The sequence below is a fragment of the Nicotiana tabacum genome, chromosome 17 (genome assembly GCF_000715075.1).
Source record: "Nicotiana tabacum cultivar K326 chromosome 17, ASM71507v2, whole genome shotgun sequence".
Classification (NCBI taxonomy): domain Eukaryota; kingdom Viridiplantae; phylum Streptophyta; class Magnoliopsida; order Solanales; family Solanaceae; genus Nicotiana; species Nicotiana tabacum.
In genome coordinates, this window is record NC_134096.1 from 78174671 (window position 1) to 78198115 (window position 23445).

General features: G+C 36.7%; 4 protein-coding genes across 7 annotated transcripts; 2 read left to right on the top strand and 2 right to left on the bottom strand.

Annotated features, from left to right (window-relative positions):
* The first annotated feature begins 6102 nt into the window (after positions 1–6102).
* On the top strand, positions 6103–7994 carry LOC107782933 (uncharacterized). 2 transcript variants are annotated; one of them, XM_016603881.2, is made up of 4 exons: positions 6103–6463; positions 6563–6667; positions 7281–7430; positions 7512–7994. In XM_016603881.2, exons 1-4 carry the CDS (start codon positions 6239–6241, stop codon positions 7557–7559), a joined length of 528 nt encoding a protein of 175 aa, XP_016459367.1. In that variant the 5' UTR covers positions 6103–6238; the 3' UTR covers positions 7560–7994. The 2 variants fall into 2 exon arrangements, with proteins under 2 accessions (XP_016459367.1, XP_016459368.1); XM_016603882.2 differs by having other exon boundaries at positions 6109–6463; positions 7525–7994.
* Positions 7995–9552: 1558 nt separating this feature from the next.
* LOC107782934 (uncharacterized) lies at positions 9553–14688 on the top strand. Of its 3 annotated transcripts, XM_016603883.1 has the most exons (10): positions 9553–9708; positions 9929–10579; positions 10691–10723; positions 11376–12151; positions 12375–12666; positions 12751–12972; positions 13135–13308; positions 13613–13801; positions 13894–14007; positions 14162–14688. In XM_016603883.1, the coding sequence occupies exons 2-10, from the start codon at positions 9971–9973 to the stop codon at positions 14471–14473; spliced, it is 2721 nt and encodes a 906-aa protein (XP_016459369.1). In that variant the 5' UTR covers positions 9553–9708; positions 9929–9970; the 3' UTR covers positions 14474–14688. The 3 variants fall into 3 exon arrangements, with proteins under 3 accessions (XP_016459369.1, XP_075090630.1, XP_016459370.1); XM_075234529.1 differs by lacking the exon at positions 10691–10723; XM_016603884.2 differs by lacking the exon at positions 9553–9708 and having other exon boundaries at positions 9731–10579.
* Positions 14689–14763: 75 nt separating this feature from the next.
* Positions 14764–17093, bottom strand: LOC107782936 (cytochrome P450 81Q32-like). Its single transcript, XM_016603885.2, has 2 exons — positions 16134–17093; positions 14764–15610 (listed from the first exon to the last, which is right to left on the bottom strand). The coding sequence occupies exons 1-2, from the start codon at positions 17010–17012 to the stop codon at positions 14993–14995; spliced, it is 1497 nt and encodes a 498-aa protein (XP_016459371.1). The 5' UTR covers positions 17013–17093; the 3' UTR covers positions 14764–14992.
* Positions 17094–19349: 2256 nt separating this feature from the next.
* On the bottom strand, positions 19350–22216 carry LOC107782931 (xyloglucan galactosyltransferase XLT2). The gene is made up of 2 exons (XM_016603880.2): positions 20217–22216; positions 19350–19921 (listed from the first exon to the last, which is right to left on the bottom strand). Exon 1 carries the CDS (start codon positions 22041–22043, stop codon positions 20496–20498), a length of 1548 nt encoding a protein of 515 aa, XP_016459366.2. The 5' UTR covers positions 22044–22216; the 3' UTR covers positions 19350–19921; positions 20217–20495.
* Between the last annotated feature and the right edge of the window lie 1229 nt (positions 22217–23445).

Consider the following 23445-nt stretch of genomic DNA (forward strand, 5'->3'; position numbering starts at 1 on the left):
ATTCTGATGACTCTTCTTCTTTATCATCTTCAATCTCGGTGGAGGAAGGCACCGTTCCTATAATTACTATTTGCTCATTTCTTTGCCCTTGGTACTGGAAACGGTCATTGCGTTCATCTCCCTTGCATCCGGTTGATCACTTCTAATCTGCTCGATCCCTTCTGGTGTGGGGAATTTCAACAACTGATGGTATGTTGAAGGTTCAACATTCATTTCATATATCCATGGTCTTCTAAGGATAACATTATAACATATGTCACCATCTATCACTTCGAAAAGGGTGGTCTTTGTTACTCCTTCGGCATGCATGGGTAGCAAAATTTCTCCTAAGGTTGTAACACTTGTTAAGTTGAACCTAGCTAGAAGCTTTGTTGCCGGAACTATATTTTCGGTTAACTTCGATTGCTACAAAACTCTCCATTGTATGATGTTGGCTGAATGATAAGTGGGGATTTTGAGTATTTATTAGCGTCTTTTAGCTTTTGTTTTAGTCTAAAAGCATTAAATTGTGTTCCCAAAACTAATAAAATGTGTAAAATTGCAGGAATGCTGGAAATTGGACTCCCGAGATGAAATTCGACTCAAAAATTTGCGGTCCGCAGAATTCCATCTGCGATTGCAACCAAAGAAGTAAAATTCAGCAGGCATTCGTGCAAATTGCGTACCGCTCATGAATTGTGCGGCCGCAAGAGATGGTCTTAAGATCAAGTTCAGAGAGATGACAAAAAGACCAAGTACAGAGCTTTATTGAATTGCGGACCACACAAGATTTGTACGGCCGCAGAAGATTGTCTTGCGCCGTAATCATACTATTGCAGACCGCAGAAGAGTTCCTTGCGGCCGCAGTTCTAAATCTGCGGACCGCAAAAATGTTGCCTCGCAGTCGCAGTTCAGAATTGTACGGCCGCAGAATCCCAGCTCCTGCCAGATGAAGAAGTCTATGGACCGCACATGGAATTGTGCGGCCGCAGAACCTCCCGAGGGGTATTTTTATCCGAAATTTTTATCCTTGTATAAATAGACGAGTGTCACAAAATTAGGTCAAGTTTTGACATCAGTAATTACTGTAGCCATTTTTCTTTACCTATTTTGGAAGTTTACTTTATTTTGGTGTATCTTACAATAGATTTGATCATTTTAAGCTTAAATTATGAGTTTAATTAGACTTTTTTTTCTTTTTCTTCAAATCCAAGCATAAGTAGCTAGAGTTTTACTAAGATTATGACCCAACCCTAGTGTATAAACCTTATGGATATCTAATTTAGTGCTTGTTTATTATTGGGTGTTTATTATTTAGCCTAGTTCATGCTTTAATTTGAGGAATTAATGGTTGCAAACTTAGTTCATGCCTATTTGACTTAGTCTCTACTTGAGAAAGAGAGACTTAGTCTAGGAAAACTTGGCTAACAAGGAATTGGGTCAATCGAGAGATTGATTAACCCAATTAAAGGGTTCAACCTAGATATAGTAATAACCCGACTTGAGATTTTATTAACTATTTTGTGTGATACTCATTTGGTCTTGAGAAAGTCAAATTGGGCAAAATCACTCTCTGACCGAGAGGTATTGAGTGGGTAATTAAGAGTTGATAGCTATAATACACCCCGATCAATAAAATAAGCATTAAGGTCTTTATCACATTAGGCAAACACTTAGGTAATGGTCACAGCACTAGGCTTTTTATCAATTTGAAAAACCTCAAAAACAATTATCCTAGTCTTATTTCTTTATTCTGCAATCTTTAGTGTTAAATTAGAAATAGCATACAAACCTTTTTGTGGAAGTGCAAATCAAGATAATTCAATCACGCGCATTGAAATATATACCCCTAACTTCCATCTTAGCTCCTTGTGGATTCGACCCCGACTCTTAGTTGGGTTTTATTATTGCAAACGACTGTTTCATACCTTTTTAGAGATGTGCAATTGGACGCAATCACTGAACTTCCTGGATCAACCAAAACACGCTTAATTTTGAAATCTAAAACATTAAGATAAATTACCAAAGCATCGTTATGTGGTAAAAGAAGTCCATCAATATCCTCTTCTGTAAAGGTGATATCATCTTCTGAGAATTCTCAGATCCTCTTGCCATGAGTTACCGATATCTTAGTCTTCTTTGCTACCGAAAATGTCACCCCATTTACTTCGTCTCCACCAAAAATTATGTTTATCGTCATACGAGGTGACCCTTTAGCCGGTTTTGATGGTTCTGTAACATCCCAGTTTTTTCCATAGTTGTTCCTGGCCCGGTCACTTAAAAACTCTCTGAGATGACCATTCTCCAATAATGTTGCTATCTCTTCTCGAATGTGTCGGCAGTCCCCAGTCCTGTGACCATGAGTTCCATGGAACTCACACCATAAATTAGGATCTCTTTGGCTAGGATCCGATCGGATAGGTTTCGGGAACCCAGCTTCTTTAATATTCCTCATAACTCCTCTTGAATGAGAATAAAACCGTCATTGATGGTTGCATAATAGTTGGATATAAATGTAAATATTCTCTGTAACGATTATTCATTGAATGTTATTCGATATCAATTCTTCAAACCTTTGTTATCAGTTACCCTGCCATCGAAATTCATCCAGCACCGGTCACACGCTTGTAATCGGTATTAATTATTTGCTGACTCACATCTTGCCTGTCTTCAATTCCACGTGTTACCTTCTTATATGTCCAACTGTCACTAATCAATTTCACCTTATACAACTGCGAGATGTGGGAAATCGCCTACTTAATGAGGAGCTAGACTATGACGAAAAGGAGCTAAATATACTGCATGACAAATCATTTTCTCTCTTAAATAATTGCCAAAAGTCAGCTTATGATGCAATAATAATATCAGTTGAGAATAAACAAGGACGATTATTTTTTATGAATAGACATGGTGGTACTAGCAAGACATTTCTATGGAATATAATAATTCCAAAGATCATATCACAATCAAAAATAGTTCTTCCTGTTGCTACTTCTGGAATATTAGCTTTGTTATTATCAAATGGTAGGACGCCTCATTTACGCTTCCATATATCTTTGGACGTTACTACAGAGTCTACTTGTAAAATAAAATAAGGCACCCAGTTAGCTGAATTCTCAACAACACTTCTTTAATTATTTGGGATGAAGCCCCAATGGCGAACAACTTCTGATTTGAAGTCTTAGATAAGATGTTGAGATATATCCTTAGAGTCTGGTTGAAAATAGCTCTGACAAACCTTTTGGAGGCCTTACAATCGTATGTGATGGTGATTTTCATCAGCATTACTTGTTATTCCAAAGAGTACTGAGTTGATATTGTTGATATATCACTAAACTCCTCTTATTTGTAGCCATTTTTCACAATATATGAATTGAAGCAAAATATGAGACTCTGCAATAGAAAAGTAAGTGATTACGACGAGGTTGCTAAAATTTTTACTTTTGACAAATGGTTGTTACAGATTGAAAATGGATCCTTTACGATGATATTAACAAGGAGCTCATAAAATTTCCTCCTGATGTATGAATGAAGTCATCTAATGGCTTAAACCTCCTTTGCAAAAGGTTAAGATAAATACCGATGGGAGTTACTCTCAAGATAAAGCAGGAATTGGGGACATTGTCAGAGACACTGGTGGAAACATGAGCATGGCTTTCTCAATTCCAGTTGAATGCAACAACAATAATCTGACAGGAGCTTATGTAGCCAAGTTTGGGTTAGAATGGTGTATGCAACATGGATATTGGGATTGCATTCTTGAATTGGATTCACTACTCATTGCTAATATGTTAGTGGATGGGAAAACCAACAACCTTAAGTTGAAGGAAGCAATTGAAGATATTTCTCAGACCTTATACCAAGTGAATTGCACAATAATTCATTGCTATAGGGAAGCCAACTGGTGGCTGATGGCTTGGCAAAACATGCAACAGATAACACAGAACCTCAGTTTTTCTATAACTGGCATCGGCTTCCAAGGATGGCAAAAGGACCTTTCCAAATAGATTTATGGCAGCTTCCGAGTATTAGAATTAGATACGATAAAGCTAACTTTATTGTGGGTTAATGTAAATTAGTATAGTCTAACGGGAAGGTAATAGATCCTCCAGACTATTTTTTGAAGGCAAATGGCCTATGTTGTAGCCTTAGTAATGAAATCTTCTCCCATCGTGGGGTGTTTAAAAAAAAATCTAACGACCCAATCGGATCGATTGTTGAGGCAGTTTATCCATCTCCTACAAAATTATAATCACCCAGCATATATGAAAGAAAGAGCAATACTAACGCCAAAAAATAATATGGTACATGAGTTGAGCGATAGAATTCTGAAAATGATACCAAGTGAAGGAAGAACATATTTCAGCTCTAACAATGTATGCAAAGCGAGCGTGAACACTAATGATGAAGAGTTGTTGTACACAATCGAATTTCTAAATAGCTTAACATTCCCCGGCATCCCTAATCATGACATACACTTAAAAGTAGGTACCCTAGTTATGCTTCTCAAAAATTTAAACCAAACCGAAAGCCTATGCAATGGAACAAGATTAATTTTTACGCATCTTGAAAATTGGTTTGTCAACGCAAACGTCATGTCTAGTAAGAACATCGGTTCGAGAATCACAATTCCAGGAATCATTATGTCTCATAACGATTCAAAGTGGCCGTTCAAGCTTAAGAGAAGGCAGCTCCCTTTGGCGCCATGTTTCGCCATGAGAATCAATAAAATTCAAGGACAATTTCTTAGCCATGTCGGATTGTATCTTCCGAAACAAGTATTCACCCATGGTCAATTATATGTGGTTGTCTCCCGAGTGACAACAAGAGAAGATTAACCATACTAAATGTTGACGAGGACACAAAAGATCCTACATTTATTAAAAATATTATTTACAAAGAGGTATTCCAAAATATATGTCATATGGTTGCTAAGACACGCGAGGTATTTCTTTCTCTTTTCCAAACCGTTTACATGCACTTTATACAATTTTACAAATAATTACTTCATTATAATTATTTCGAAATGTTTGTGCTTCAGGATAACTAAGTATACCATTAATGATTCATGATGAAATGAGCTCTCAATCCCGATGACCATTTTAACTGTGTTGGTTCAGTTGGGCTTAAGGCATCCAAAAATAGTGAACACCTTTCAATTAGTAAATGCAGATTATTTACTTTTTCCTGGAAGGCTCTACTATAATTAATACATAACTAATGTGTGTCGAATTAATATATTTTTGTATTTACTTTAATGAATCGGAAGAATTTACAAAAACTATAACTGATGTATAATTATCTAACAGGTTCACTTATTAAATGCTCAGGTAGTAATACAATTCTTATTTATTATTTTGTTTTTCATGTGCGATCATGCTTCTAACGTATTTATATTAAAATTATTTTTTACATGTCCAATAGCTGACAGGAGTCTCTATATTTTGGTGAGATTGTATGACAATGTAGTGAAAGGAGTGAGGTTGAATGACGTTATTCATGAACGCACTAAGCGCATGCATATTACCTAGTTTTGCATAAAGAAAAGTAGCGAAATTTTGTTTGGAAATCCTAATATCTACATCTAACAGTTATAATTATTTTTTCTCCAACGAATGTAGTAATGTAGTAGCTGAACTCTGATTAGGAATAGTTTGTTTATATGCCAATCGATCTTGAAGAAATTATTAAATGATACCTTCATTTTAATATGATCCGATAACTAAAACATAAGGATATCTAAGACCTTTGATTTGTTAAATTATAATGATTGAATTATTTAAAAGAATAGTCTGAAATGTAAAAATTGAATACGTAATTACTTTAAGTTATTGAATCAAGTTTAAATAATAGGAGTTTAAACAAAACAGAAAAAAAAATATTACTAGTACTAAAGAGGTTAAAATTGTAGTAGTATAAAACTACTACAGAAAAAGCACTCCCTCCATCACTACTACAGTTAAATTGGAAGACAAGTAAAATAGTTACTGCGCATTTTGATATTTTTAAAATACTAATTTATTTAAAATATTTCATTTAATTTGAGATCAATTGACCTTTTTTCATTTTTAATATTCAAACGTAAAGCATTAAAGTTTGGTGAGACAGAGGGACGTGGCAACGAGCAACAGTGTAGTAGGCGCCCATGGTTTGTTTGTAAACTAGAATGTTCTTAATTCGTATTGACAATCAGTAGGTGTTGCCCCCCACCGGTTAGCTTTTTACCCTCTAAAAATAGTAACCATTCCAACCCAACATCATGGAACGACATCTAACGGTGACCAAACCTAGCCGGAGCGACGAGGTTTTGGACGAACATCAGCAGCTCCAAATCACCAACCAAGTCAAAGCCCTGTTCGATGCTCAAGCACCTAAAAGACTCGCCAAACCTAACCGTAGTGAACCTGATTCAGTCTCGCCGACAACCCTTTTAGAAGATTTCCCTATTCCAGAACTTGACAATCTCCGATCTCTTCAGACTCAAGTACTCTACTCCTCGCTTTCTGCTAGTTACTCTTACATTCCTTTAATAGAATGTAAATTATTTTAATCTTTTTGATAAGTTCTTTTGAATCTTGATCAGGGTGGTAGTATCTTTTCTGAAAATAGTAATTGCTCGGAACAAGAAGAGTTTGTGGAAACACGGTACTACAATGAGTTGGTTTCCATTGACAAACAGCATCACACGGTTCTCTACTCTTTTCCTTCTACCATTGAGTTTTAAATTTTTAATTACTTGTCATGCTGCATATATAGGTAGATCCCGATCCAACAATTAATCTTGACATGTTCAACTTTTAAGTTCCTTATATTGAATCTATTGCACTTTTAACATTACGGATTCAGTTTAGTAAATTTTCACATGTATTTTTATAAAGGTAGTTAGTGTACCTTTTTAGCATGTAATAATTTTTTTCATATAGTTTTTATATACGCATGTATAGTGGCGAAGCTAGTAATTTTCCCGAGAGTGTTCAAAGTTGAAAGAAGTAATTTCCCCAAGAGTGTTCAAAGTTGGCGAAGCTAGGAATTTCCCCAAGAGTGTTCAAAGTTGAAAGAAGTAAAAAAAAATTCCGACAAAATGTTATTCAATATATGTTAAAACCTAATATTTTACCTATATATACAGTGTAATTTTTCGACGAAGGTGACCACCCTTAGGACAATGTGGCTTTGCCCTGCATATATAGTTTAAATTTGAGATATACATCCATCATTCGTTGTAATGTTTGCACTATAATGTGTGACACTCGAATTGTGTTATTCATATTTTTATTGTGCTAATGTTCAATTCTTGGCAGACTGGAAGTGGGTTCATAAAGATGGTCAATCAAACGGATGGTAACATTTACAATCTTCAATTGAATGGTGGTCATGAGAATGGCAGAGCCAGAGAGTTCAACACTAATCCAGCGAGAAACGACTGGATTCCCAGCAGTGAAGATTATCAGGTGCATTTTAATGAGCTTGCTAATTGAATCTCCATGTGTTTGCACTATAATTTATGTTCAGGTTCATATCTTTGCTCTAAGGCTTATTATTCAGGTTGGATTCACGTCCTCAAAACCCAACCGGAGTGAAAGTGATTAGAACAGAAGTCAAGAATCAACCAGATGCTGAAGTTGGTCTCTCCTATTTTCCTGAATTTGCTAATCTTGAATGATTGGAGAGAGAAATGAGAGAGGATACCACGTCCTTAGGTTGATGTGCCACTGTATACTGGTTTGTATCTGAATAGTAATGTAGTATATAATTTCTAGTAGGGACGATGCCAAGGCTGTTTTCGTGATTGGCTAATAAAAAGTTGTAAGCAAACTCTGCTCATGGTAGAAACTGATCTCACTGGCCTCTGCTCTTAATCCTCAAGGATCTGAATGGTCCGGTCGGACTGCCCATCAGTGTGTGTGAAATGCACTACTAACTACTAAGCTCCACATGCATGCCAACTATCGTGTTGATTAACATTGGACATCGATAATTTCCTTTTGTTAAGCTGAGCGACTGGTTTTGCCTTCTTTTCTTTGGGTTTTATTTATCAATCAATCAACTATAAACTATGTCTCAGTTGCATATTAGTTGAGACAATGGACTAGATTGCGCATACCTTAACTATTTCATAAGATACAATGAACTTTTGCATTTATTTTGCTCTATTCAGTATCAGAAAATTCATTATATTTTGACTACATTTGCTTCACAAGATATTACAACTCTGTTCCAGCTTTATTCAGATTTAGGACTAGCTATACATTGCAAATTTAGAAAATGCTTAATAAGAAAATTAGCCCCCATATTCGGTTTTGGGAAGATTTTCATAGATGTCTACGAAAATTTCGTGAATAAGAAAGATAGACTAGAATAACAACAACATACCTAGTGTATTTCCACAAGTGAGATTTAGGGAAAGTAGTGTATATGCAGATCTTATCCATACCTTGTGCAGATAGAGAACTCCTCGGTTCAAGGGCAAACATAATTACAGCAGTAAAGAGAAAGAAGATGAAAGATGACTAGAATGTTGATGGTAATAAAGATAGAGTCACTTTCATTTTTATTTCCTTTGTATATTCCCGAAAACTTTTGGGGTTGAGGTGAATGCGAGGACTCTAATCTTGAAAGGTTCCTCTATATTGCGTTGTCGATAAACGAGGTAACGATTTTGGGAGTTTTTCCATGAACATAATTGGTTTTAATAGAGACAAGAAACTGTTTGTGAGGATGCCAAAACCTGCGGGGAACAGAAGCAAGGTTTCATCTTATTGTGGCAGTTGCTCGTGTTCTGCAATCTGCACTTTTCCATACATTTGTAAATCAAAATTATGTCTAGAATTGAAAGGATCCATAGAGGAGCTTCGTGTGCTCCTCTTTTACTTCTACTGTGTTATTGATATGAACAAATTTCAGAAGTTAAAAATGCGAACTGATTATGTCGAAGTGATTTTGTCCTTGCAACATTCACTTTCTAAGTACGCTACTTAGCTCTTATACTTCGAGTCCATTTGAATAAATGATCAATCAACAATTTGAAATTACCTAGTAAAATTATCTTTCTTTGTTTGTAACATTAAAGTTACTTAACTATTTATAGCACACTCAGAAGGTCATTCAATCAAATTTCTCAAACAGAAAAATATCTAATCCTTCCCATATATTTCTTTTTCATCGAAGAAAAGGAGAAAACAAAAATATAGTCTTACCTTATTCTTATGGTAACAACACCGCTAGATCAGCAAGGGATTGGCTCATCCACTTTATATCAATAGCGTAAAGTAACTCTTATACCTTGAGGAAAAAGGATTAAAGCTTATTCAAAAGGTAAGTGTTAATGTTACATTAATAATCACTAATCCAGATGAATGCACAAGAACAAGTAACAGATTATCTAGTCCAAACCGATTAATTAAGTTATAGCTAATGGTTAGGCATTAGTCAATATTAGTGGCAAACCACAAAATTAATAAGTACAATTACAGGGCGTTAGTTATATCTTTTTTCAACAAAGTTGGCCGGTGGAGGACATTAGTCCTAGGTCACGTACATTTGTTTAGTCATTCTGTCGACTTTCTCACGTAGTTGGACGCACGCATAATAACTTGTTCATCTTTGTTTTTCATTTCTCTCTACTCATTATTCTCCCAACAAACAGTCTCCCAAAAAGAAAGCCAAATTCACTGTGCCATCAAATTAAAGGCTTCACAAACTCTGCCAGCAAAAGATAGTATTGATCGAGTAAAAATCTTCTCTTTTCTTTTCACCGTTTCCACACTTTTCATAAATGAGAATTCCCACTTTTCTGTACACTTTTCATTTATTCTTGCACGTTATTGCTTTTCTGTTACGTAGTTGTCCTGTTTAATCATTCACGGAACTTGAACTATAAATTTTAAGCCTTTGTTTGCATCTTGCGGTTTACTAAAAAAATTGGTTTTTGGTTTTTGTATTGTTTTAGTTTATTTAAGTTCAGAGGAGCATTGCAAGTTACTATCAAGCCATGGGTCTTGGGAAGAAGAAGAAAAAGGGTGCTTCTTTCCAAATTGATTACATTGTACATATCCAATTGATTAGGCCATGGCCCCCATCAGAATCATTGAGGTCTGTTCAGTCAGTATTACTTCAGTGGGAAAATGGCGATCGCAATTCTGGATTTGTGACTTCCTCTGTTGAGGATGACTATCTTGAAATTAACAAGACTTTCACTCTATTCTTAACTTTATGTCGCGAGAAAAAATCCAAAGATAAATTTCTAAAGAATAACTTGGAGTTCTCCTTGTATGAATATACAAAGGAGAATGCAGCTCAAGGTCAACTATTGGGGACAGCTTCAATAAATTTTGCAGAATATGGAGTTATCAAAGAAACTTTAGCTATTAGTGTTCCTTTAAACTGCAAGAAGAGTTCTAAAAGCTTGCTGCAACCATCTCTATATGTTAAGGTTCAGCCAGCAAAAGATAAACAAGAATCAGACTTAATGATTGATGATGCTGAAGATGATTCTGATGCTGCTTCTTATACTGATGATGATGTTTCGTCGCACTCATCCTCAACTTTTGCCTCTTCTCTTTTTGAAGCTGCTTGGGCTTCACCATCTAACAATGTAAAGGTATTTCGCGTTCAATCAAATTCCATCATTATGATTAACGGCTTGTGCTTCTTTTACTGATGATGATTCTTCCTTGCATTCCTTCTGGAATATGATTCTTCTGCTTTTAAGGTGGCATGGCCCTCGCCATCTCGAGTTGTAAAGGTACTTGAGTTAAATTATCTAGGATTTAACTTTCAGTGTATTTTAACCTATTGTAGCAAATAATTTGACTGACAAAGCTGCCTTATTTTTCAGGTTGTTACTACCACTTATAATGGACGATTATCAGTAGTTATCTTTTTGCTTATATGATTGTGTAAAACACTATAGTGTATTGATGTTAAACTCATTATCCATTGGTTAACAAGCATTCAGTTAGCTCAACCTCATTTAAATTCCTTGGATAATCTGAACGGTTCTGGTTTGAAATTTATCATCTGCAACATGAGAATCGTATGAATTTCATATCGTGCTTCTACTTTTCTCCGGTCTGGAACTTTTGGCTTATATTCCCATAGGCCACTTGTAAGAACTAGACATTTGACTTCAATTTCAGCTTCTTCCTCAATAGAAAGGGCAAAGAAAAAGAAATCAAATTAAGCTTTTTAATGTGGTTAGTTGATCTAGATTGGAATGTCACTAGTTATGTACCAGTAGAGCACCTAATGAATTAAGGTTAAGGTTAATCATGGGATACCATTGTTACATCTACATCAGACTCACGATGCAATATGAGATTATCTCTGGTTAATTGTATTTTCTGTCCATTGTAGTGTTATTTTCTGCTTAAGATTTTACTGACATTAAATTGCAGAATGACATGCATGAAGAAGCAGCCAGCGGAACAAGCAAAAGTGAAGAAAATACTCAGATATCTAAAGAAAAATACATTGATAGATTGATATCAAAAATTACGACTTCACATATGCATACTCAGGCAGGTGTCGACAGTCAAAATAGTTCGGATGAAACAACAGAACATGATTTTGGACAGGACGAACTGTTCCTTGATGACACAAGAGACTTGTCAGACAACAAAATAGCTAAAAGTATGAAAAGACAAGGTACAATGAGTTCCATTCGTAAAGCTCTTGGAGCTCAGATCACACATGGCCGATTGAAGCCAGTGAAGTCTGTTCAGATAAGAGACTCTGCAAGTGCAAATGTATTTTTGGGGAACACTGAGATTATTAAGAAAGAAATAAAAGAACACACACCTATAGAAACTAGTAGTATTGCTAAAAGTACAGGAGTGGAGAAAAAAGAACCAAAGAATACTACCAGTACCTCAGCAACTGAAAAAAGAGATCCTGCAAATGTTATGTCAAAGAGTAAACCTGAATCGGAATCTAGAATTCAGATGCTTGAGGAAGAACTAAAAGAAGCTGCAGCTATTGAAGTTGGCTTTTATTCTGTAGTTGCTGAGCATGGAAGTTCAATGAACAAAGTTCACACTCCAGCCAGGCGCCTTGCTAGATTTTATCTCCACGCTTGGAGAACAAAATCCACTGCTAAACAGGCAAGTGCTGCTAGAGCCGCTGTCTCAGGATTAGCTTTGGTTTCTAAAGCATGTGGAAGCGATGTTCCAAGGTACACTCTTGTGATTGATTGTTTTATAAGCTACTTAATTTTCTTAATAATTCTAATTTTCCAGTTTCTAATTAATAGATCAGCATCAATCTTCGATTGATATCGTGAATTAAGTGGATAGTGGACCCAAAAAAAAAGCTTATCGATATGTTGGAACAAATATGTTTTAAGGATAAAATTGGAAACTTTACAGGATTTCTCTAATATTTTTCCCCACAAACAGGCTAACTTTCTGGTTGTCGAATTCCATTATGTTAAGAGCAATCATCAGTCAGGCTGCTGCAGGAGTGCAATTTAATGAAGGGGCACCAACTGAAACTACTGGCAACAAAGGTAGGTCTGCGTTGGAAAAAATATATATGCAGCAAAGCATCAAATCAATTGCTAGCCAAGGGAACAAGAGTCATTTAGTTAAGCAATATTATAACTGGGAGGACATCGAATCATTCACTCAAGCATTGGAAAAGCTTGAAGGTTGGATCTTCTCCAAAATCACCAAGTCCCTTTGGTGGCAGGTTGATCACCTAAATTTTTCTGAGCTTTTCTCCCATAACAAGTGCTACTTTAATTACAGTGCAGTCACTTATTTTTGCCTGCAGACTCTGACTCCACATATGCAGTTTTCGACTGCAAAAACTAGTAAGACTAAGGGCTCAAGGGTGAAGAAAACATATGGGAGTAGACATTCTTTGGGCGATCAAGAACAGGGCAAATTTTCCGTAAAACTTTGGAAAAGGGCTCTGAAAGATGCCTGTGAAAGGCTTTGTCCACTTCGGGCAGGTGGCCATAAATGTGGCTGCTTACCTGTTCTGCCAAAGTTGGTGAGTTGATTCATCAGAATGAGGTGTCTTCTGTTGTCCACACAAGCAGCCACTTCTACTTCTTGTTTGAGTGATTTGAGGTTCTAGTTAGTAACGATTTTCCAGCATCTTGTTCTTTCTTCAACAATGACTTATTGTGAAATGTATTCATTGTGTTTCTAGGTGATGAAGCAGTTGGTGAGTAGATTGGATGTGGCAATGTTCAATGCTATTCTCCGCGAATCCACTGAAGAAATGCCAACAGATCCAGTGTTTGATCCTATAAGTGATCGTAAGGTCCTCCCAATTCCTGCTGGAAAATCAAGCTTTGGAGCTGGTGCACAGTTGAAAAATGCTGTGAGTAGAAAAAGTTAGCTTTAGTGTGCCTAGTTTCATGCTAGTTTATCATTCCTGAAAGATTATATAATATACTTCTACTAATTAACCAGAGCTACACTAATAGAAATGGGCCAATATTTGGTGAAAAATATACAGCATTTTATGAAAAAGTGAGAATACAGTTGTTTATACTTAGTTTCCACTACTTGAGTTCTTTCCCTAAAAATACATGAAAATATGACAAGTTTAAATTTTTCTCAACTGTATTTTGGTTCAAGGGAGTATTTACTTATCGATTATGACCGTTTTGGTTTGTTGATAGGTTGGGAGCTGGTCTGGATGGCTTACAGATCTTATTGGCTTTCAAGATGAAGTTTCACCAGAGTATAATAACATATTTGGGAATGACAAGAAACCAGAATCGTTCAAGGCTTTTCGTTTCCTTAATGCATTGAGCAACCTCATGATGCTTCCATTTGAAATGCTCATAGATGCATCCACAAGAAAAGAAGTTAGTCCAAATTTCCCTTTAAATTTATCAACAGATCAATCTCTAGCAAATCCATTTTCTCCATACATAATTTTTGAACTTGCTGTTACTAGGTCTGCCCAATACTTGGTCCAGCTTTGATCAAAAGAGTTCTCGCCAATTTTGTTCCAGATGATTTCCGTCCTGATCCAATTCCAATGAATGTCCTTGAGGCCCTGGATTCCGAAGTAAGTTTTCCCTCTCATTTTGTTTATCTCAAGCAGATTTATGCAAGCCAATATTTCGTCATCCATAATGCTCAGAGCAATTTTTGTCCTATTTACGGAGCTTATTAACGTGAAGTCACATACCCTTTCTTACACCATATTTTTCCTGATTAAGGATGTAAAAGATGCTCCTGGAGAATTGCTGACTAGCTTCCCGTGCACTTTCACATTGCCTGTCTATACACCTCCTCCGGCATTGTCTCTCACTATTTTTATAGAGAAGGTTGGCAATCAAGCTCCAAAGATTAGGGGGTCATCTGTACTCAAGAAAACGTACACCAGCGATGTTGAGCTTGATGAGCTGGACTCACCGTTTACTTCGTTCCTCGCTGATAGCTTCAAGGATTATCCAAATTTAGCAAAACCTGCTAGAAATATTGTCAGATACCAGCTTCTCCGTGAAGCGTGGAAGGAGGTTCAACGGTGAGGATACCAGCAAGATTTACATATTTGGTCAGTTCCTGCCTTCCTTGTAAGAAATGAAGTTATTTTCCTTTCCACCGAAGAACAAACATTTCCGAGTACTTGTTGCAATTGGGAGTTGTAACTGACTCCAAAGGCTAATAAACCTTGTTTCTATTTTTTACACTCAGAGGCGGATCCAGGATATATATTTGATGGATTCAACCTTTAAGGTTCTTACTACTGATCCACTAAACATTTAAAATTATGAGTTCGGAATTAATATTTGTTGACATATAGTGATTTTTCACATGTGCAGTCGAAATAATGAGTTCTGTTGAATCCATCAGCCTCTACTTACACCATTAAAAAGAAGTAGCACCTCATATATTTAATCCAAAGTATCTAAGTAACAAATCAGAAACTTACATAGCACATATTATATGAGAGAATGAAGACACATGGTGCTTTATTACTCAAACCTTTCTAACCTAAAAACTAGAGGTATGGAGCACTAAAAAAATGCAAGAAACACTCTGAAACGTTAGGATATTTCTGAAACAACTTTGTGAAGAATATCACGAGCTTCGCACCTAGCCATGAGTGGCTCAGCTTTTGGCATGGTGAGACCTTTTCCTTCAGTCAAATCAACCACCTCTTCACTTACCCTTTTCCACTCAAAACACTGCACTAGAGATGCTAAAGCTAAACCAACCACACGTTGAGCAAGTCCAGAACCTGGACACGCTCTCCTTCCCATTCCAAATGGCAATAGCTTCCATGATTCCACTTGCACACCTTCAAACCTTTCTGGCTTGAAGCTCTCTGGATCCTCCCAAAGTAATGGGTCCCTGTGGATGGCCCAAGCATTCACCAATAGCATCGTGCCACGTGGAATGTGCAACCCAGCGATAGTGCAATCATCAGATGATTCATGAGGCACTAGCATTGGTCCTGCAGGGTACAATCGAAGTGTCTCTGAAATAATACTTTGAAGGTATTTCAGCTTGGGTAAATCTGCTTCATCCACTAAACGATCTTTACCCACATGGTCGTCTATTTCAGCTTTGGCCTTTTCCAACACCTCTGGATGATTGAGTAAAAGAGACATTGCCCATTCTATTGTTACAGATGATGTTTCAGTCCCCGCATTCAGCATGACCTGCAGTTGTTAGTTAATGAGAAAAGTGTCCGGCAACTGCTTTTGTAAGTTGATATTTTGATATTCCCAGGGTTCTATATGCAGCAACAATCTATAACTTTAAATCAGTGGATACAAAGGCAGTTATACTATGTTTTGGTGACGATTGCTTCGAGCTTAGTATAAATATAAAAAATTCAAGCAACGGATGCAGCCTTTTATATGCATCATGTCAAGAAGATGGACATGGTACCTAACTCAACCATACAAGCTAGCTCATGAGATGATGATTAGATAAAACCATATAAAGAGACAACAATCCAGTCCTTCAACCCACGAGCTAAGGATTGACCAAACCATATAAAGAGACAACAATCCTATCCTTCAACCAATGGGGACATTCTAATATCTTGTACATCTAGAACAGGAAATCCAGAGCAACGTTCACTAAATCAAGAATTGGGATGATTAGCCTGCGGCTAAGTTAAACAAAGATTTTCAATTTAAACATAGAGTGGGAGATGCAGTAGTGAAGAGAGCTTACCAATATTATTCCTTTGATGATTTGATCAGAGTAATATTCTGGTTCTGATTCTTGCAGAGAAAGCAAATGATCAATCATGGAATTTCTGCTTTTATCACGACGGTGTTCATCAATCAAGCCTTGCAAGAGCGCGTCCATTTTGCTACCAAGCCTGGCCAAATTCTTCTCCATACTCCTGAAAAAGCAACGAAATATTGCAGGCATGAAATCCGTGGGATTTGATGCACCCCCATATGAAATAACCTCTTCTACAAGCTCCCGAAAATGGTTTGCCTCCTCGTTATCTACCTCTTCACCATAATATCTCTTTCCAGCTACCATTCTCATGATAATATTGTACGACATCTGAAATAACTTGGACTTAAGTTCAACAGGGGTCCCAAAACTCCCACCCGAGTTTTGAAATACTCTATGAACAAGAAGCTTGACTTCATGTTGTCTAATTGGCTGAAAATTGTTGAGACGGTTAGTGGAGAAAATTTCAAGTGCGCAGAGGCGGCGAAGGTTGCGCCAGTGATCACCATAAGGGGAACCAGAGAGTGTAGTATAATTATAGCCTATGTATTTGCCGATCATTAAACGAGGGCGATTGGCCAAAACAATATCGTTCTTGGTGAAGCATTCTTCAGCAGCAGATGAGGAGGACACTACCAAAACAAGACGGGTACCAAATTGAAGAGAGAAAATGGGACCATATTTAGTTGTGAGCTTTGCAAGAGTGCGATACAGAGGTGGTTTTAAGAGATAGAGATGGCCTATAATAGGAAGTTTAAGTGCTGGGGTTGGTGGGAGATTAATAAGTTGTCTTCGTCTTGAGGAAACAAGAGCTACAAGTAGAAAGAAGATAGAGAGAGAAGTATACAACAAAGTTGCTTCCATTTTCTGTTTTTTAGGACATATCTGAACCTTGTTGCACTTGGTTGGTTTATATATGATGGGTTGCTGAGTCAACAAAGACTTTTCAATTCAATGGTCCTATGTGCTACATCGTTCTTTTGTTTGTGCCCCAAGTTCTCCACCAGTCCATCTTAAATAAACGTTCTTCTCGTCCTCCTTTAAATATTAAAATAAAAGCTGGACATGATAAGGAACGTGAGGTTGTTGGAGCCAAAAATCATAAAAAAACATGGACCTTTATGAGTGTCTAAGCGAAAAAAAATGGATAAGTTTAGGGGGCCGCCTATGTATTCAGGCGGCTCCAATATTTTTTTTCGAATTGGGGGTAGAAGAAGAAAAAACAGGGAGGGAATTATTACAAGGTAAGAAATAGAACTTTGACCGATAAAGTAAAAGCTCACGTAACCAACGCTACTAAGATTTTCCATGCATGCTGCTCCAACATGTTAAGCCTTTCAAAGAATTATTTTAGCCTATCAACTGTCGGGTCAAAGTTTGCTATGCTCTTGATATTATTAGAATCAAACTCTATTCATTGGCTGCTTGTACGCCAAGATTAATTTCTACACCTTCTAGACCCTGGAATAACACCAAAGATGCATACTACTCCTGACGGTGTACATCTTTCGGCAGTTCCCTTTTCAATATCTTTTTTTTTAGTCTGGTTTATGCGTTTTACCACAGCTTTGCTTTCTGAAGTTATATGAGAAATTGCCGCACTTGTACCTTCACTATTAGTTGAACTAGTACAGGAGAACAGAGAGTACGAGTTTTTTACTATTTTTGGTACAAGAACTATGCTATTCCTATGATATCTGTTTGGTCTTACCTAGAAATCAGCGGATCAATTTTAATACTAGGTGACTACACTTAATTTTCAAATCAATTTAACGCATGGAAGTGATGGTATCTCTTGCAAATGAAGTCGTTAAATTTCTATGGAAGTTGCTGAGTTTTAGGAAAAGTTCGATTTGGGGTTTACAAAAAAAAAATCGATAAATCGCACCAAATTGATAATCTTAGTCAAATCGGAAAAAAAATCCGATGTGGTTTGATTTGGTTTGGTTTGACATTGAAAAATAAAATCCGACCATAATTGGTTTGTTTTGGTTTTAACTAAAAAAGTCAAACCGAAACCAAACCAACCCGATAGTACATTCATATAATTTTTAAAAATATTTTATACATATAAATATTTATTGTAATGTAATTTATAAATATTTCTTAAACTTTTTCACAGTTTTATCTTTTAACGTATTATTTCAAGTTTAGACTTAACATTCTTGAATGGTAAATAAATTTTATAACCCATAAATATAGTAACTCAAACAAAGTTCAAATCAATACTAATGCTAACAAAAGAAATTCAATTCAACACTAGGAATGACGATAGTGTTGGATAATTATTTTAGTTTTACATTGGTTTATAATGAAAGTGCATAACTTAGTTTATCTTTTTCTTTAGTGCTTAATTATGTAATTAATATTAGTACTTATTAGCTATACTTATTTTAGCATGACATATATAGTATTTTTAAATTATGTTAATTTTTATTATGACTTATTAATTAGCAAAATTTACTTTATGTAATTTTATTATTTTTGTTATTGAATATTTTAGTATAATGCTATGACTTATCTCATATTATTGTGTTAGTTTCTTGGAACATACATTATATAGTTGTATTTTACTAAGACTTAAGAAATATTTAGAGCACAAGTTACATATTTTATGTTATGAAGACTTTACTGGAAAAAAAAAACTCGAAAACCCGAGAAAAACCGAGATTGAAAACCCGACTTTGTTGGTTTGATTTGATAATAAAAAAAATACAAACAAACACCCGACCTATGTATACCCCTAAGTTCGATTTACATATCAAACGAATTAATTTCCCTTCCGCTAGAGATTATACCTTTTTTATTTTCTTTTAATTTGGGTCCTGACATCTAGGTTGGCCCCGATGAGCCCGTAAATTCCATTTAGCTTATGCACGTTGAATTATGTCATTTTACTTAATTACCTCGAGCCTTTCTTTCACGTAGTACCAGCAAACGACCTCAATTCTTTTCCCATATGAAATTATTAATGGAGTTTAAGCAATAATTTTCTTGTCACCCTTCAAGTTTAAGCGAGAGTTTTTCCTCTAATTTTTCTCCCTTTGTGTCGGTAAAAGTATGATAAACTTTCAAAGTCCGCCATTTTGCCTTCTAAAATTGTTCTATTAGCTAAAATCACATTCTAGGCTAAGGTTTACTTTCAAAATTGGATAACAATTGAATTTATATGTAATATAATTTGATACAAAGCTCGAAATCAGATTTAATATGGAAGAATAAATAGAAAAATAAATACAAACTATGCATATTGAACAACTTAAGCCTCGTAGGATTAACTTCCTTCGAATTTAGACGTAATCTTATTCAAGCCAGAATAATATGAACAAAGCTGGAAAAATAGTATGTTGTTCTTTGAAGTAAGTTGCAATGTGTCCATGAATTACTCAGTTTCCTCTATATATTTAGGGAAATGAAACTTTTAAGACATTTTATAATAAATTATGTAGATCGTTGGCCCCCTTTTTTTATTTAATTCTATGATTTCTGCCATAATGATGTTAATGGCGAGAATCGCGGATCCTTATCAGATGAGTTGGCGAAACTTTTCTTCGAGGCTGTCAGAAGCAGGATTGGTTGTGTCTTCGGTAAAATCGAGGGCAAATCTGATGGTCTTGTCGATCTTCGAACCTCGATATTTCGTCCTTCTGTTATTTGGCTAGGCAAATTTCCCTCGATCTTGTTCGGTCTCGATTTCGTTCAGTCCCGGGGTCACGAGCTCAACGATGTATCTTCGAACCTTGGTTTGATATAACTCAAGATGAAGCTTTAACCTGTCGTATTTTCCGTATACATAGATACAACATTATATTGAGTGCGAATGCGAAAGATTAAAATGCAGTATTTTTTAAAGTTAAGGATTTCTTTTCTCGATGAGAAGCTAAACACTGTTAGCTACAGACGATAAGGTATAATGTAATTGTCTGCACTAGGTAGAAAAGTTAGTACTACTATAAATGTGAGAAACAAGAAGACATGTTTCAAAATGAACCCTTATTTTAGTACATGGAAATGAAAGACATAAACAGAAAAGAAATTGCCAAAATCTGATCAATATATAACTCTTACCCGCAGATAACACTTGACCTCACTTTTTCGTCTGATCTTAAATCAAACCTCTAAAAATATTTGGTACGTTAACATGTATAAAATCCGAGCTCGCCATAATCCAGTAACCTAAGCTGATTCTAAAAACTGAGAATCATATCAGCAGCAGCCACACAGAATTACCCGTCCTGCTTCAAACTTGTCCCTGTATTTATATGATTATACTTATAGCTCAATATTAAGGGAAAGAATTATATACATTACATTCATCAAATCTCCCAAATTATAAACTCATCATCTTCAACTGCCCATATCCACGTATTCCTTCCATTCATTTTCATCCTTAACCCTCTTCAATACTCCTTCAACTGCAATTTCAAATGCATCCTTGATAGTCCCAAGACCTCCACTTGGCCTTGCGTACACTATTCTTGGAATTGTTTCTACTACTTTCTCCCTCATTTTCCTTACTTGATCTTTACTGTAACTTTTCAATATTTCCTTAATGGAAGCCGTCCCATTTCTCACTGCTTCAGGATCTATAAAAACCGAATAACTCCCCGGTTCCTCTGGTAAAAACCACTGGTACTGTGTGTAAGCCGTTCGTCGCCAGAAAAAAACCGGCACTGAACCGGTCACCATGCAATCGAAAACCGACCGCCGAGTCAAGCTGTCCCCTTTCGGCTGTAAGCAAAAATCGGAGCTCAAAAGTGCTTCTTGGATTTCTGACGAACCGTTAGAGCACTGAGTCACGGCACAGTCAACGACTCGGCACGAGTCCGACTCGTTTCTACAGTAACTCATTAACCTCGATCTGAAATCGCTGTTGATATCCCCACGCGCTGCGCCAATGAACGTGAAAAGACTCGTGCGGTTATATGAAAGCACAAAGTTCTGCCATTCCCTGAGTTCTTTCTCGGAGTGAGGGTGGAATCCAGTAGGGTACGGTACACTGATATCATTTGCATCCCATGGAGCCCTCTCGATGGTGAAACGCGAAACGTTCTGCATCTGTGGCCGATTGAGAAAAGTCGACCCCCACAGTTTCTCCGGGTCACCTAATCGCCGGAAATCCCACGTTATCCGACCCAGAGTCAGGAAATGGTCCGACCCGTTATATCTTTTCCAGTATTTTTGCCTCTGGACCCATTTCAGTACTTTATTGCTAAGCAAATCACGATTTTCGATTTCATCGGTCCATAGGTATTTCCCCACTGCTTGTCCGGCGTAGAACGGAATGTAGAAAGCAGTAGCAGAATCCGGGTCGTTTGTTCTACATCTGTAGTTTAAAAGCCGGTAATGAAATATTACCTCCGAGGAGAACTGATTTGTCCGGTACCACGCTGCAGAGAGATTACCCGGCAAGATTCCGGCGAGGTCCGTTGATCTCTTTCCGTATCCGTCATTGGTGACAAGTCCACACTGCCACTTCCATGGGTCTAGATCGTCGCAGGTAGTTAAAGCTAAGTCTTTGTTAAATTTGGAAGGTAGATTATAGACATAAACACGACCGTACTCGCATTCGGAGTCTCCGAAGGGATAAATAGCATTTGGATCATGATGGGGTTTCTGTATGTCGGCAAATAATGCGGTTTCTGAAGGGAAGTGGGGGAGGGATTGGGGTGGGGAGTGGGTTGAAAAGGGGAAGGGGGAATTGCGGGTGAAAATGAGAACTACGAGTTGGAAGAAGAGGAAAAAGGTGAAAAGCCAGAAACGTGGGTGAGTAGAAATCTGGTACTGGAAATTGCTCAGTGCATTCTTGAGAAAGTCGTTGCTATTGGCTTTGGGAGGTTTGCGCAGGGTTTCATCGGCTTCTAGGGACTCGTCGGCTGAGTAAGGAGGAAGCATTTGATGAGAAATGGAGACTGAATCTAGCAATTGGGAGAATTGCTAGAAACAAGAAATGGCTGTAAAGTAGAGAACAGAGCAGGCAGATGGAGAAGAAGTGAGAGTGGTAGTATAGTATTCTTTAGTAGTATATTTCTTTAGCAGAGTGGTGCTTCGCTTTCTGTAACTGACGTTTGATTGTAAGATAAACAATTTTAGGTTCTCTTCACTATTACCACCGACAGAGACACCCAGCTTTTACATCTCCTGACTTCAAGGGCAAATTATTTGTATAATTCAACAAATAATTTTTAATGTTCCAAAAATAATATATTATTGATATAAATAGGAAAGCCAAATGCATAGTAAATCCATCAGTAATCACGCAGAGAATACTTAGAGCTGATAGACGAAAAAGTTAAGGGATTTAATTAATCTTCCGGATCTTACTTTATCAACTACCAAATCAAGACTCCAGCGGAGGCCCTGTGAAAAACTACAGTAATTTTCTTGCGGTTAATTTATCTTTTCATGATATCCCCCTTCTCTTTTCTTTTACGGAAGCTAAACGACCCGAGCTTGCAGTTGTCCTGCTCCTAGATGATTCTAAATGGGACAGAATAAATAATTTAGTGATGGTAGACCTACTTTGTGTCATACGATTTTGTCCATCTTTAATGTAAATTTCGTCGTTTAACTATTGAAATTTTAAATCATTCATTAATTGTTCAATAGTACAGAAAATTCTTATGAAATTCTCTTGTTTCCTTTTAGTACAATTTCCAATTAGTTTGGCAAAATAATTATGTATAGGGTGAAATATGCTATGACACGTGGTCATTTAAAGAAAAGACAAGTGAAATTCAAGACGGGGATGGCCGAATACCGAACACAGCCATTTCGCTTGTCACCGGAAGGAATAACGTTCATAAAGATGTATTAAATGCTCTGTGGCCGGTAGCATTTAATAAGGAATATTCTGCAGCATTAAGAGCGACGGCCCGTTACAGAGAATTTGGTATTTATGTTCACCATTATATCATCTATGACCCTCATAATTGACATTAAAGGAGGGCACGATCCTAGGACATCCTTCCCTAGACGTAGCTATAAATAGTGAGTCCGGTTATAATTGTAGAGTACACAAATTTTTTACTTTTTGATCTAATCATTGCTGTACCCAGAAACGTTGTTCCCGGAACTGTCATTTCTGTTATTTCATCTACATTTTAAGGCTAAGTATTGTACATTTTTTCAATTATTGCATTATTTCAGGATCAAATTAGTTCACTTGTCTAGAAACCACGTATAAATTCAACTGTACCGTTTTATGGGTAAACAGTTTAGCGCCCACCGTGGGGTCTAGACAGTCGTGCAATTAAATTGATCTTTGCCTTTTTTACTACGTGATTTGATTATTTTG